Source organism: Lipotes vexillifer, unplaced genomic scaffold, assembly GCF_000442215.2.
Source record: "Lipotes vexillifer unplaced genomic scaffold, Lipotes_vexillifer_v1.1 scaffold397, whole genome shotgun sequence".
Lineage (NCBI taxonomy): Eukaryota > Metazoa > Chordata > Mammalia > Artiodactyla > Lipotidae > Lipotes > Lipotes vexillifer.
In genome coordinates, this window is record NW_006772681.1 from 908575 (window position 1) to 922682 (window position 14108).

The 14108-nt window shown below is 53.5% G+C and overlaps 1 protein-coding gene across 1 annotated transcript in view; it reads left to right on the plus strand.

Annotated features, from left to right (window-relative positions):
- The window catches only part of KIAA1755 (KIAA1755 ortholog), a 30950-nt gene extending 17083 nt beyond the window's left edge, over window positions 1-13867 (plus strand). Inside the window, exons 7-14 of the mRNA XM_007447806.1 lie at window positions 525-608; window positions 2185-2301; window positions 4012-4110; window positions 4940-5088; window positions 7809-7947; window positions 8972-9094; window positions 9745-9963; window positions 13166-13867. Of these exons, the coding sequence (XP_007447868.1) occupies window positions 525-608; window positions 2185-2301; window positions 4012-4110; window positions 4940-5088; window positions 7809-7947; window positions 8972-9094; window positions 9745-9963; window positions 13166-13867 (1632 nt within the window). The remainder of the gene's footprint in view (window positions 1-524; window positions 609-2184; window positions 2302-4011; window positions 4111-4939; window positions 5089-7808; window positions 7948-8971; window positions 9095-9744; window positions 9964-13165) is intronic.
- The last annotated feature ends 241 nt before the right edge of the window (window positions 13868-14108 follow it).

Below are 14108 nucleotides of genomic sequence, written 5' to 3' on the forward strand. Positions count from 1 at the left end.
GGTAGGAAAGAGTGATTCTTTCCCCACAAGTCTCAGCAAAAGTTTCTTTGTGTCTCCTTAGCCCAGGTTCGCTCAGCTGTCCATCCATCAGCCAATCTCTGTGTCAGGGGAATGCGACATACTGATTGGTTTAGGCTTAGCTCATGAACTGAGAATGGGGGGGGGAAGAGATTGCTAACTCACCAGTATGGGCAGCAGCATAAATGGAAGTTTGGCATATGCTCACCTCATGACCTCCACGCCCAAGTCCTCCCTTTACAGATGGGGAAACTGAGACCCAGAGGGGGTGGGGCACCTGGGAAGTTTGCAGTCCAGCTTGGACCTGCTGTTCTCTTGACTTCCAATGACTCCCAATAAGTCATTTGACTCACCCTCCAAATAAGGATCCAAGCCCTCCATACCACATAAGTGTCCCAGCCATGGGGAACCCTCACCCCATCCCTGTGGCCCATTTGCCTACGTCTTAGCCGGGAGGCTCAGTGAAAGCCTAGGCAGATCAGCTCTGAAATGATTCTCTCTGACAGGCTCTGGTCCCAGCCTCCATCCGTGCTGTGCTCTTCCTGGGGGAGCAGGAGGCCGCTCTCCAGCTGGAGGCATCTGACATCCAGGTGAGGGGGAGGCAGCATCGGCTGCGGCGGAGGGGAGGTGAGCTGGAGCTGAGCTGGGGTGAAGAATGGCAGAATTCACAAGCTAGGAGAGGCCCTGAAATAATCAAGGGTAGGTCCATTAGATACGAGTCCAGGATGCTACAACTCTTCTGCCCAGCCCCCATGGCAAGCATTGCCAAATCAGCCCCAGAATTATTTCTCCCTGGCAACCCTAGCAGCTCCCGGTGGGCACGACCACGTGATTGAGAGCTGCGCGCAGCATGAAACCCACTTGAAAGCTTCATCTTGTCAACCCCTCCCCCCTTCTTCTCAGATGGGGAAACTGAGGTCCAAGGCCACACAGCAAGCTAGAGGGGCCGTTTCCACACCTCACCTGGCCCTTCCTGTATCTCTCTCCCTAGTTTCTCTCAGCATCTCCAACTTAGATGCTAAGTTGATTCGGGACTTCACGGGAAAGAGCACTGCAGCTCCCTTTAATCAGTGCCATGTACCACGGCCACGAGCGTGGGCACCCTGCCCTCTGCCCTCTTTCAGGAAATGATTTTATTTTATTATTATTATTTTTATTTTTTGCGGTACGCGGGCCTCTGACTGTTGTGGCCTCTCCCGTTGCAGAGCACAGGCTCTGGACGCGCAGGCTCAGCGGCCATGGCTCACGGGCCCAGCCGCTCCGCGGCATGTGGGATCTTCCCGGACTGGGGCACAAACCCGCGTCCCCTGCATCGGCAGGCAGGCTCTCAACCACTGCGCCACCAGGGAAGCCCCAGGAAATGATTTTAAAGGTCTCCTTCTACCTCCTGGTTAGCAAAGAGGCACATTGTAAACTAGAGATGTAATTTTCAAGCTTTTAGGTGCCTATGAATTTCTTGCGGATTGTCAAAGTGCAGGTTCTGATTAAGTAGTTCTGGATGGGAGCTGGGATTCTGCATTCTAACGTGTTCCTAAGTCATGCTGGTGCTGCTGGTCCGTGGACCACACTTTAAATGCCAGGCATGAAAATGGGCTCCAAAACGCCACAGAATTCTCCCCATGCCAAGCTTAGGAGCCATTCACAGCATAAGCCTCAAGCATCACTGCCTGGGAGATGCAGTCACCTAGTCCCTGCTCCATGTCTTAGGGGATACTGTTAGGATTTGGTGACCTTTCTCAACAACCCCAAGAAGATAGCACCTTGATGGGTCTCCAGAGAACAGTACAATGATTACAGAGAAGTTACATGACATGGGCCAGCTTCAGTCGGTTTGTTTGATTGCCTGGACAGCTGTGCTGGGAAAGAGCCCAGCTCAGAAGGAAGGAGTTCCGTGATTGATTAATGTCTGCCTCGGGCACAGGCTAGGACAGTGGCAGTACGAATGCTGTTTATTTGCCATTTCTTACCCAGGGTATGGTTCTCAATTTTGATTTGTCAGAGTTTCCAGAGAAGATCCCTTGCCCAGAAAGCAGCTCTTAAAGCCAGGGCCAGCCTTACCCATGGGAAGTGGAGTGGTGCTGGGGCGTGGGTCTGGGCAGGACCTTCTCAAGCATCTGTCTCTACACTGAGTCCCCTGGTCCTTCTGACTTGCTTCTTTGTCTGCAGGTAGAGGTGCTGACCTCACTGAAGGCTCTCAGCCACCACGTGGACCCCAGCCAGCTGCCCATGGCCCTGGAAGGCCCCTTCCCCTACTGCCATGGTGAATGGGTGCAATTCTTCCAGGTGTCTACCATGGCAGCCTTCACCCCACACCCTCACCCCTTCTGTTTCTCCCTTCACCGTCCTGCCCCATGGATCCACTGAACTTAGCAGGTTCAAAGACAGTCATCGAACAAGTGTTTATAATGAGGGTGCACAGTGGAGGGGCCAGAAGCTCTGGGGCCAGAAGGCCTGGGTTTCAGTCCCAGCTCTGCTGTGTGACCTTGGGTAAGTTACACACCTTCTCAGAGCCCTCTTCCTCAATGACGAAATGGGGCTGATGTGAGGCTTGAGTTCATGTGTGTAAAGAGCTTAGAAGAGTGTCTGGCACATGCTAAGAGTGATGTTAGTGTTAACTGCAAATACATTTACAGACATCTGCTTTGTGGACACACAAAACTCGGGGAGCTTGGGGTCTGGTGAGGGAGGCAGATGTGCTCCCTCCTGTAAGAGGGAGGAAGTAAGGAAACTTCCAGGGCTGGGCTCCTTTCCTGTGTGACCTCAATCCTTCCTCACCGCAACCCTGCGAGAGGGCACCTCATGCCCGATTTAACACATGAGGATGCATAGGATGGGCACAACTGCCACAGCCACACACAGGAGCTTATGGGCTTAAACCGCACCAGGACCAGTCCTCATAGTTGCCCGCCCAGGGCTTTCTCTAGACCAGGGCAGCTCGACTTCAGCACTATTCACATTTGGGGTCAGATAATTCTTTTCTGGGGGAGCTGTTTGTGCACTGTCATGTGATTAACACCATCCTTGGGCCCTACCCACTCTGACAATAGCATCCTCCAAATTATGACAACCAAAAGTGTCTCCAGACATTGCCAAATGTCCCCTGGGGTACGAAACCATCACGCACGGAGAACCACTGGTCTATAGTCTAACGTGGCTGTTTGCTTATTTGCTTTCAGCCTGGTCCTCTTCTTTTTAAGATTGGGTCTATTTTTGAATAGACCCTGTGTTCAAAATTCAAATGGTACAAAAGGGTATGTACTGAAAAAATCTCTTCCTATTTGTCCCACAGGCCCCCAGTTCCCCTCTCCAGGGGCCTCCAATTAATCCAGGGGCTTTTGAACTATATTTTTGCTTTAAAACCTTCCCTTTAAATGAAATCTTAACTATAGAGCCAGCATGTAAAACTGATAATGAGGATGAGTATCGGTGCTATTCTAAGTGCCTAGCACAAATAAACCCATTTAGTCCTCCCACAAGCCTCTAAGGCAGGAAATGGGGAAATGATCCCATTTTGCAGAAGAGGAAGTAGAGGCACAGAGAGGTTAAGAAACTTGCCCAAGGCCTCAGAGCTAGTAAGTGGTGAAGCTGGGCTGAAGTGGGACCCGGAGAGGATGTCCTCTACCCCTGCCCTCTCACCCCCTCCTACCATTCCCTCTCCCACAGGCCTGGGAGTAGGTCAGGCCTGTCTTTTCTCTTTTTCTCTCTCATTCCCAGCATGAGTGGTTCTCCAACTGTGGTCCCTGGACCAGAAGCATCAGCATCACCTGGGAACCTGTTAGAAATGCACACTCTCAGGCCCCACCCCAGAGAAACTAAACCAGAAATTCAGGAGGAAGGCTCAGCAGCCTACTTTTTAACTGACTTTCCAGGTGATTCTGATGCAGCTAAAGTTTGAGAACCACCACCCCGTATGTCCTCCTGGTGGGAGGAGGGGAGAGGCACCCTCTTCACTGGCCCAGGCTAACATCCCCACTCTGGCCTCCTTTCCTGCAGAAGCTGGACCCTTTCCTTGCTGACCTCCGCCAGGCCTCCTCGCTGCTAAAGGCTTCCATCAAGGAGTTTGAGAAGGGTGACCCCCCTGGAGGGGTGCAGGTGAGACAAGAGCCTGAGGTGGGGAAACCACACCACACCCCTTATTTCATGGACCAATGGCTCAGTGAAGGGGCTCTGTTTTCATTCATTCATTCAACCGATACTTACTGGACAGTCATCATGTGTCACGACCTGGAGACCCAGCCTGGGGCAAATCGACTTGTCCCTGCCCTCATGGGGCTCATGGTACAGTGCAGAGTCAAAATTTAAAAAATAAACAGAAATGGACATGTCATTACCAGTGATGCTGAATGCTGTGAAAGTAAGATTGAGAAAAATGGGGAAGGAAGGTATAGAAGTTGAGCCTTGAAGGATGAGACGGAGCCATGGGACTTGGTCTGTTCAGGAAGAGCAAGGAGGCCAGTGTGGAACAGAGTGGGGGAGGGGAGGATAGAATGAGAGGATCTTCTGGATCCACGGGGCTGTATCAGGGAGGAGTTGGCTTGGGATTTGATTCTAAATGGGCAGAGAAGCCGCTGGAGAGTTCTAAGCAGCGGCACTAGGATGATCAGATTGGCACTTTGAGATCCATCCGGTTGTCGTTCAGAGAACAGACTGCAGGGGGAGCCAGAGTGCCTCAGAGAGATCAGTGAAGAGGCTGGGATGGGCATCCCAGCAAGAGATGATGGTGCTTGGACCAGTGAGGTTGCCACGGTGATGAGAGGAAGCTTGGCTTGAGGAGATGTTTTAGAGATAGAAAGGAGAGACTTTCTGTAGAACCTTGAACGCCAAACTGGGGGAGTCAGGCGTGATTGGGGTGTGGGGAGCCCTGGAAGGTTATAGAAGGAAAGTGGGGAATGAGCCTCAGGCTACCTCTCTACCCTGGCAGGAGGCCTCCAGGTGTCTGAGCAAGTCCAAGGAGCTGATGGAGGCTGTACTGAGGGACCCAGGCCTGTTGGGCCTCCAGCGGGAAGGCGGAGCCACCCTGGCCAGGCTGCGACAGGATGGCAGCAGGCTGAACTTCAACCCGGACGTCAGGTATGGACACCAGGCTTTTCCTTCCCCGCCCCATCCTATTCCCCAGACTGGGACTTGGGGGACTGGGTCACTTCGCTGAGGGGACACATAAGGTGGGCTCTGAAGATGCCCAGGATGGGGTGTTTGCCGGGCCCATATCCTGGACTGAGGCCTGATCACGGGCCCCCAGCCTATACCTTGGCAAGTCCCTTCTCTGCTGCCCCTCCTCAGCCCAGGCATCAGAGGACAGCACCCCCATTTCTGGTCACTGTCATGGACCAAGGATGCTCTCTGACCCAGACACTGGGCTGAGACCCTTTAAGAGCCCACCTCTTATTCCTCAAAAGACCATGTGAGGCTCACATCCTCCTATTTGGCTGATAAATACCTGAGGCTAAGAGAAGGGAAGTAACAGCCAGACCAGCTGAGCACTAACCCATGCACTGCCCTACCCTTCGTGGCAGGGGCCAGGGGAACCTCGTGCTGTGCCAGGGTCACAGAACCACAGAGCAAGAAATACGCATTCCTAGGAAGAAGCAATTTTCTTAAATTTAGGAGTGGGGTGGAGGAGAGGTGCAAATCAGTAATTAAATCAGCCGGCAGTTGTATATATTTTATCTCTGTCAGAATGAACACAACTACAAAGTTTGCATAATCCGAGAACATTTTATTTATTTAACCTCCTCCTCCCAATAGCACTGTATGAACACAGCATTGTTCTGAGGGCTTTAAGAATATTAATGTGGTTAATTCCCACCCACGAAGGGGCTCCTAGTATTATCCTCATTTTACAGTGGAGGAGCCTGAGGTTCAGAGAGAGGTTAAGTGACTTGCCCAGGGCCACACAGCTGGGATGTGGTGGGGCTGAGACTTGAACCCGGGCAGTCTAGCCCAGAATCTTGAACACACCACCCTGAGCTCTGCCCACAGAGAGATTCATGCTGATGTGAGTGCTGGGCGGCAGTGGACCCTGCCGCTCAGTGTGGAGTTGTCCTCACTGCCCCTCACACAGCCTGGTGGGGCTGGCACTGCCTTTCCCAGCATGCCCCTGCCTCACTAACTAGGCCCCCAAGCCCCTTTGGTCCAACGTAGGCCCCTAGAGAGCGTTGGCCACCAGCAGCTCCACCAGGGAGCGCTGTGGTCCCACGTGAGCCGCTGCGTGTTTCTTAGGCAGCTCCTGCCTGCCCGCCCGTTTCTCCCTCCCTTTGCCAGACAGACTGGCATTTTCCATCCCGTTCACGCACCCTGGGTGCTCACCCCTTCCATGGAAGGGCAGTGACCTGTGGGAAGCTACAGTCAGATAAGGAGGCTTAGGGCAAGGCTCCCTCCAGGAAAACGGGCTCTCCTTCCATCTCCTCTTTTTCCTTTTCCTTCTAAAGGACCCCAAGGGCAGAGGAGGGTGGGGTGGGATTTGAGGGATGTTGGGAAAGCCCTGAGATTCCTCCCTTCACCCAAGTTTCTCCTGAAATCCCATCTGCACCCCTTCATTTATGTCTTGCTGGCTTTGATCATTTTTTTAAATCATGTGCAAAGAAGGCCGTGGACTGAGTTCTGATTCAGACTGCCATGCGTGTGAGTCAGAACCTCTCTCTGGAGGATCAGTTTTCCTATGTGTAAATGTTTTCCTATCTGTAAAATAGAGACCAGAGTGGAGAGGTGTGTTACAGCCACTTGTCATCATTACAATAGAAATAACAAGCGCTTTGTAAATAAGTTCGTTTGTACCATTTTTTTAGATTCCACATATAAGCAAATGAACTTATTTACAAAACAGAAGTAGAGTCACAAAAGTAGAAAATAAACCTGTGGTTACCAGCAGGAAGGGGGAGGGAGGGATAAATTGGGAGATCGGGCTTGACATATACACACTATTGTATATAAAATAGCTAACTAATAAGGACCTACTGTATAGCACAGGGACCTCTACTCAGTACTCTGTAATGACCTATATGGGAAAAGAATCTAAAAAAGAGTGGAGATATGTATATGTATAACTGATTCACTTTGCTGTACAGCAGAAACTAATGCAACATTTTAAATCAACTATACTCCAATAAAAATTAATTAAAAGTAAAAAATTAATTAAAAATAAAAAAGAAATAACAAGCGCTAACAGCACCATGGGCCAGGCACTGTGTTAAGTGTTTTGAGTGCGTGAGGGCGGGTTTGCCTGAGGAGCTTTGGAAAGCGCTGAGGTCCAGGCCACTCTCTGAGCAGGACTCTGGTGGGTCGGGGAGGAGCCTGGGCATTGAGATTTTTAAAGCTCCCAGAGCAGGTTCTAATTGTGTTGCCAGGGTTGAGAGCCAAGGGGTTAGATCATTTAATTCTCACAACCCCCCTGTGAAATGGGTTCTTTTATCCCCATTTTTTATAGCTGAAGAAATGGAGACAGAAATGTTGAGAAATTTGCACAGGGTTCTGTTACTAGAAGGTAGCAGGGCTGGGATTTGAACCCAGATCTCTCCAGCTCGGTTCATACCCTCCTGGGGAAAGGGAGGGTCATTTGGTTTCTCGCTGTGTCCTCTGGTCCTCCCAGTCCCACAGAAGGCCAAGGCTGAGGCCCAGAGAGGAGTAGGGACCTGCCCAAGCTCACACAGCAAGTCAGCAGCTGAAATACCCAGGCCAGGGCCACAGAGCTGGTGGGAGCCGGGGAGGCATGCCTATGCTGGGCAGGAGTGCTGGGGCTCCAGGGCAGGGGGGTCAGTATCTTGGGTTTTCTCTCACACTCCTTGGCCTCCCAGGAGCCATCTGGCCGAAGCTGCTGCCCTGTACAGCCTCGTGGATGAACAGCTGCATGTCCTCGTCACTGTGTCCAACCACCTCCTGAGGAGGCTGGAGCTCCGCGTCCGTCTGGGCCGCCTGGAAGCTGCCATCCACCAGGTGAGAGAGGAGGATGCTGGCCCTGGGATGTGAGGGGGGTGGGTGGCTCCTGCCTCTCCAGGCCCCACCCCAGCCAGGCGCTTTGCTCTGGTAAAACGACACCAGGCAGGCATTCTTGGAGCACATGACATGCACTCCATAGTGCTTGATAGGTGAAGACATAACTCCAGAAGCTGCATTTCTTAAACACCAACTTTGCGCCAAGCCCTGGGCCAGAGCCCTTGTGTCCATCACCGCTTTCCAACCTCATCCCTTACCAGTGATGTGGGGAAGATGCTAGGATTTCTCCTACTCATCGATAAGGAAACTGAGACTGGGAGACATTATGTCATCTGCCCATGGTCGCACACCTAGGGGTCTGATCCTGGAGCCCACACCTGGCACCACTCTGTCCAGCTGTTGATGCCTAGAACCAACGCATCCCTTCATGCTCTGGGCCGTGCAACACAGTGTGCCTGGAACCAGACAGCCTGGTTCCAATGCTGTCTCTAACACTTACTAGCGGTGTGACCCTAGACAAGGTATTTAACTATTCAGTGCCTCGGTTTCCTCACCTGTTAAATGGGGGTTAATATTAGTGCCTGCCGCATGGGGCTTTGTGAGGATAAAGTGGGCGATGCTTTTTAAGACACCCCAGGATACGAAGAAGACTTCTGCTTATGGGATCGAGACCCATTTTACCCGCTCTGTCCTTCCTTGAATCCTCACGCCTACCCCATTTTGCCACTGAATAAACTGAAGCCCAGAAAGGGGAAGTGACTTGCGCAGTTCACACAGGGAGTTCGTGGCAGGGCCGTGCACCTTCCTCTGGCGCTGTGTGGATGCTGTGAACCACGCCCCACCGCCACCCCAAGCTGTCACTTCTCCTCCCCAGCATTGGGAGGGTTTCAGTCCAGGCCGGTGGCATAGGCCCAGCCCCCAGATGACTGAGGACAAGATTTCAGCTTCCCAGGAAGGTGGCGAACTGGCCTCAGGATGTCTCCTCAGCAGTCCTTCATGTCCAAACCTCCCTCCTCTGCCCCAGGTCAGCAACTGGATGGAGCAGGAAGGAAGCCAGTGCCTGCAAGTGCTGACCCCCAAGGACGGAAGCTTGGAGACAGTGGAGAAAGCCCACTCAGAGTTTGAGGACTTCTTCCTTCAGGCTGTGGTGTGTTTCCAGAGCTGAGGGGGGCAGTGGGAGCAGATAGAGAGGGCAGGAGACGGGGGTGGCACTGCTGGGGAAAAGCTGCGGAGGCGTGGAAGTGAAAGAAAGCTTCCCAAGACAGTGAGGAGAGCAACTTGGAACACAAAGCATTCAGCTTAGATATTGTCTCCTCCAGGAAGCCTTCCCTGACTACCAAGTGCAAAGATGACCCACCTCAGAATGCCTGGAGGATTTCTTGAAATACACATTCCAGGGTCCTACCCTAGCCCTACTGAGTCAGCCTCAGAGAGCTGGGGTGGGGGGAGAGAATCTGCATCCTTGATGTGCTGGGTCCTGGGGCACAGGGTGATTCAGCCTCTGTTTCAGCCCTCGGGGAACTTCCAGGCCAGTGGAGGGTAGAGACAAGATGGGGGGCTGGGGGCAACAGGGAAATAGCCAGAAAGGGAGAACTGTGGGGACACAGGTGAGGAGCCTGTAACCCAGACTCTGGGGTTGGACAATTTTGCCAGAAGAGGGTGACGCTAAGCAGAATCCCAGCAGGCAAAGTAAACCCTGTGTTCCCATTTTATAGATGAGGAAACTGAGGCTCAGGAAGTCTCATAATCCGGTAGTAAGGCTGGAGCTGAGTAGACACCCCTCCCCTCCCTGCTCAGGCCCAGTACCGCCGTGGCCTGGAGCTGTGCAAGCAGGCGGCCCAGCTGGGAGCTGCAGCCAGGGCCAGGGAGGCGGGAGGAACAGAGCTCCGGGAGCTGGCAGGCTTCACCTTCACCCAGCGGGCCTTCCAGGCTAAGCTGACCCACTTCTACATGGCAGCCGAGCGGCAACGCACAGACCTGGAGACGCTGCTCCACCTCCACCACTTCTGCAAGAAGGTGAGCCTGGCAGCCCACCTGCATAGACTCCCCGCCCCCCCACACACACCTAGGACGTAGGGTGGGGGCAGAGAGCAGCCTAGACACAGCACTAGGCTCTTTTCATTCCATAGCCCTGTGAGGGGGAAAACGCATTACCTGCATTTTCCAGAAGGGAAACAAGGTTTGCAAGGTTAAGTTACCCTCCTTAAACCAGGTCCAGCTAATCCCTGACCCCAGCTTGTCCGACTACACAAGCAGTCTCCCAGTGACCCAGATATCATCTCTCAAAGGATATCACCTGCTTCTTAAACGTTGGGATTAGGGGAAGGATCCTGGGGATTTCAGAGAATCTGGTCAAAGCCATAGACTTTCCCTCCACACATAGACCTCTGCAGGCAACTTCACAGGGTTAGGACCAGGCTCAGAACCTTGATCTTGTCCCACCCCTTTATTGCAGTGTTAGGGAAACAGGATCAGAGAAGTGCCATCACTTAGCCAAGGTCACACAGCAAGCCATGGCACCATTCTTGTTCTCTTTCCCATGCCCCACCTTGCCCTGCACAGATGGGTTGGAGGGGACAGCTGGGGAAGGAAGGAAGGAAGGGACAGTTGGCTGAGGGTGGGCCCAGAGGCTGCTCTGAGCATCCTCAGAACAGAGGCCTCAGTCCTCACCAGGAACCCAGCGTTTGGCCAGGAGGGAGGAGGGGGTAGGGCTACTGGGGCAAGGGTCGGGGGCATGGGCAGAGGTGAGTTAGGAAGCAAGAATAACTCCATTACTTTGCATCTGTCATCTCTTGGAACCCAATGTGGCAAGGTTGACCAGCTCCATTGTACAGATGAGGAAACTGAGGGCCCAGAGAGGGGTAGCACCTTGCCCGAGGCCACACAGCTAGAGAAAAGAAGAGCTGGAATTTGAACCCAGATGTGTCCATGTGCTATGTTCTCCAAAGGAGAGGGAAATGACAAGCAGTTCTTGTGTCCAAGCAGATGTGATGACGATGGTAATGAGGGTTAGATGACTATTATGGGGTAGCCCACATTATTGACTGTGTTCACCACGCCAGACCCTCCTAAAAGCACTTTGCATACCTTGCCCGATTTAATTCTCATCATATCTTTGTGATGGAGGGGCACCAACATTGTTTCCACTTTACAGATGAAGAAACTAAGGTCCAAAGAGGAAAGTGGCTTTCTCAACATCCCCTAGCCCTGTTGGTCAAGCAGGATTTGACTTCAGAGACCCCCACCCCTCTTAAATCCATTTAGCCAAATCCCTCGTTTTTCTGCTGGGGAAACTGAGGCCCAGGGGGAGCAAGGGAGCAGCCTGAGAGAGCTGTAACCCAGATGAGACAAGAACCCACACCTCTGGCCTGGGCCCAGTGCCCTCAGCTTCCCCTCGCACTGGCCACTGATGATGGAGCACGGGAAGAGCCTGACCCCAGCCTCCCAGCTGTCAGGCCAGCCCAGTACACAGGCCACCAAGAACGCAGATGCTTCGGGGGCAGCGGGAGGGACTTGGTCAACTCACACCTGGGGCACTGGGAGGACAGGCCACTCTCTGTCTCCCTCAGGCAAGGGAGGTAGATGCGGTACGCGGGCCTCTCACTGCTGTGGCCTGGCCTCTCCCGCTGCAGAGCACAGGCTCCGGAAGCACAGGCTCAGCAGCCATGGCTCACAGGCCCAGCCGCTCCGCGGCATGTGGGATCTTCCCGGACCTGGGCACGAACCTGTGTCTCCTGCATTGGCAGGCAGACTCTTAACCACTGCGCCACCAGGGAAGCCCTGGAATTATTATTTTTAACACCGATGTTATTATTGTCATTAGCAGTAGTGGTAGGAGGAGTAATGCCTCATGGATTAAGGGGATCTGGAAGCTTCATTCCCTTGTTTACTAATTTTAGCTGATTTCAGCCCCATCGGCCTTCCCTGGAGAAAGCAAACTGGCTCCAGCACTGAGGCCTTTGCACTGGCTGTTCCCTCAGCCTGGAAAGCTCTTCCCCTCGACAGCACCTTCTCCTCTCTGGCCCTGAATTTTAATCCGCACAGCAAGGGGTGGGGCAAGATGATTTCTGAGGTGTTCTCCACCTCTGTCCAGCTTGGCCTGGAATATCTGGTCCCAGACAGACAGATGGACAGACAGGACGGCTCAGTGCTGGGCTCAGCCCCAGGTGGAGAGCAGGCATGCGGCAGCTTTGGCACTAAATAATAATAACACGATTGTGTCGCTAACGGAGATTTATGGAGCCCTTTCCCAGCCATGAGCTCAGTGTGCTTCTGCAAATATGAAGCCATTTATCTAAAGATAAGTTCTCTTAATCCGTGGAAAGATGGTTGCCTCGGAGAAAATTGTTCTCCAATCCCCACTGCCTAACAGCTTGCTGTTGGCTTCTAAATTAATGGAGAGAAAGATTATGTTTTTCATGAGCTGCTGGGAACATGTTGGCTCCTTTGCAACCTGCAGACATTTTGTGGGTGAAGTGGGTACAGGCAGGATCCTAAAATGCGGCAGAGGCCCGGCCAGAGCGAGGGGGCCTCCGGGCCTGGGCTGACAGTCTCACTGTGTGACTGCAAGGGCAGGGCCCTGCCTGGGCCAGTTTCTCCTGTGCAAAGAGGTGCTTGGAAGATACCCTCTTGAGGGCTGGACAGAGCTGAGTTTGAATCCCAGCTCCTCCCTGACTTGCAGCGTGACCTGGGACAAGTGATTTCACATGTGTGAGCCTCAGTTTCCTCCTCTGTAAAATGGGCTGCTGGTTCAGTGTGATCCTACATGAGATGCACAGAGCCTGGCAAACAGTGTTCAATAAATATTAGCCAGACTCCTCCCTCAGCACCACTTATGAGGGGTTCATACAATCTGAGAATCCAAATTTTCAGCACTCAAATTTTCATGATTATGTATCACAACATCTACTTTACTGAGGGGGAAACTGAGCCCCAGAGAGGGGTGAGTCCTTGCTGGCCCCTAAGTCTGTAAGACTGTGCCTGAAGATCCCAAGGGTGCTGGGGACTGTTTCCCAGTGGGTAACGGAGGGTGGTGTTCCCTGGGGAAGAAAGGGAAATATTGTCATCATCAGCTGTGTTAAGAGAGGCCCTAACACTGATTGGACATCTTTGTATTAATTCAGTCTAGCTGTATTTGTTCTTTAAGCCTCCTCTTGGCTCAGAGAGGCCTATCCCTGTCCTCACGGAGCCCCCATCTCCCTCCCTTCTTGTCTCCCAGATGACCTGGTTCCACATGGACTGCCAGGACCTGATGGCCCAGCTCAGGCTGGGAAAGGCCCAAAGGGCCAGCCCTGGGGACCAGCGCCGCCTCCACCGCTACCTGCAGCGCCTGGCGTCCGAGTTCCCTGCTGAGAAGCTCACGGCCATGCGGCTGCAGGTGGCCTCTCTGAGCTGGGAGGGCCTGGGCCAGGACCTGTGGGAGGAGGCCCGGGAGAGGCACGAGGAGATCCAGACCCTCCTGAAGAAGGCACTGGCCCACTGTCCATGCCCGGCAGGTCCCCCTTCCCACCCAGCGGGCCGGGAACTCAGAGGGGCGGCCGCCAAGGGCCAGGCCCTGAATGGAGAAGTCACTTACAAGGGAAGATGGGACCTGCCCCTCCAGGACTCACTGGGTCTGGATCGTTTGCCAAAATCCTGTTGGCCTCCTTGGGCCCCCAGACGTGTACAGAACAGAAATTTCCAAGCAGCCCCTCCACCCCAGGAAGCTGGCCAGGCTTTTGAAGCTGATGACGGCAGAAGCCCGCGTGGGCCCCTGGATCCTGCCCCTGAACATTTTCTCACCACCTTCCTCTCCTGGCAGCGGCTCCCCATGCAGAGTCAGATCCCCCGGCCCACTGGGGGCAGCTTCTCCTCGGAGGGGACAGACTCACAGACGTCTCTGGAGGACTCACCCCACACAAGTCCCCCTGCATCCCTCTAGCTGGGAGTTCCCATCAATCACACCAGGCTCCGGCAGGGATGGGTATGGTTCGGGTGGGGCCCAGCTAAAGACAGAGCTGGAGAGCCCTGGACCATCCGTCAGGACGTGGCTACTGAGTTTGGCCCGTGCTCGGTAGACAAGAACTCACGCCTGCTCCCGGCCCCAGGAAGCTCTGGGAAGACGCGACTCTCACACATTCAGAATAGTGAGAGTGGAGGGCAGGGCAGGACGCGGAAGAGCG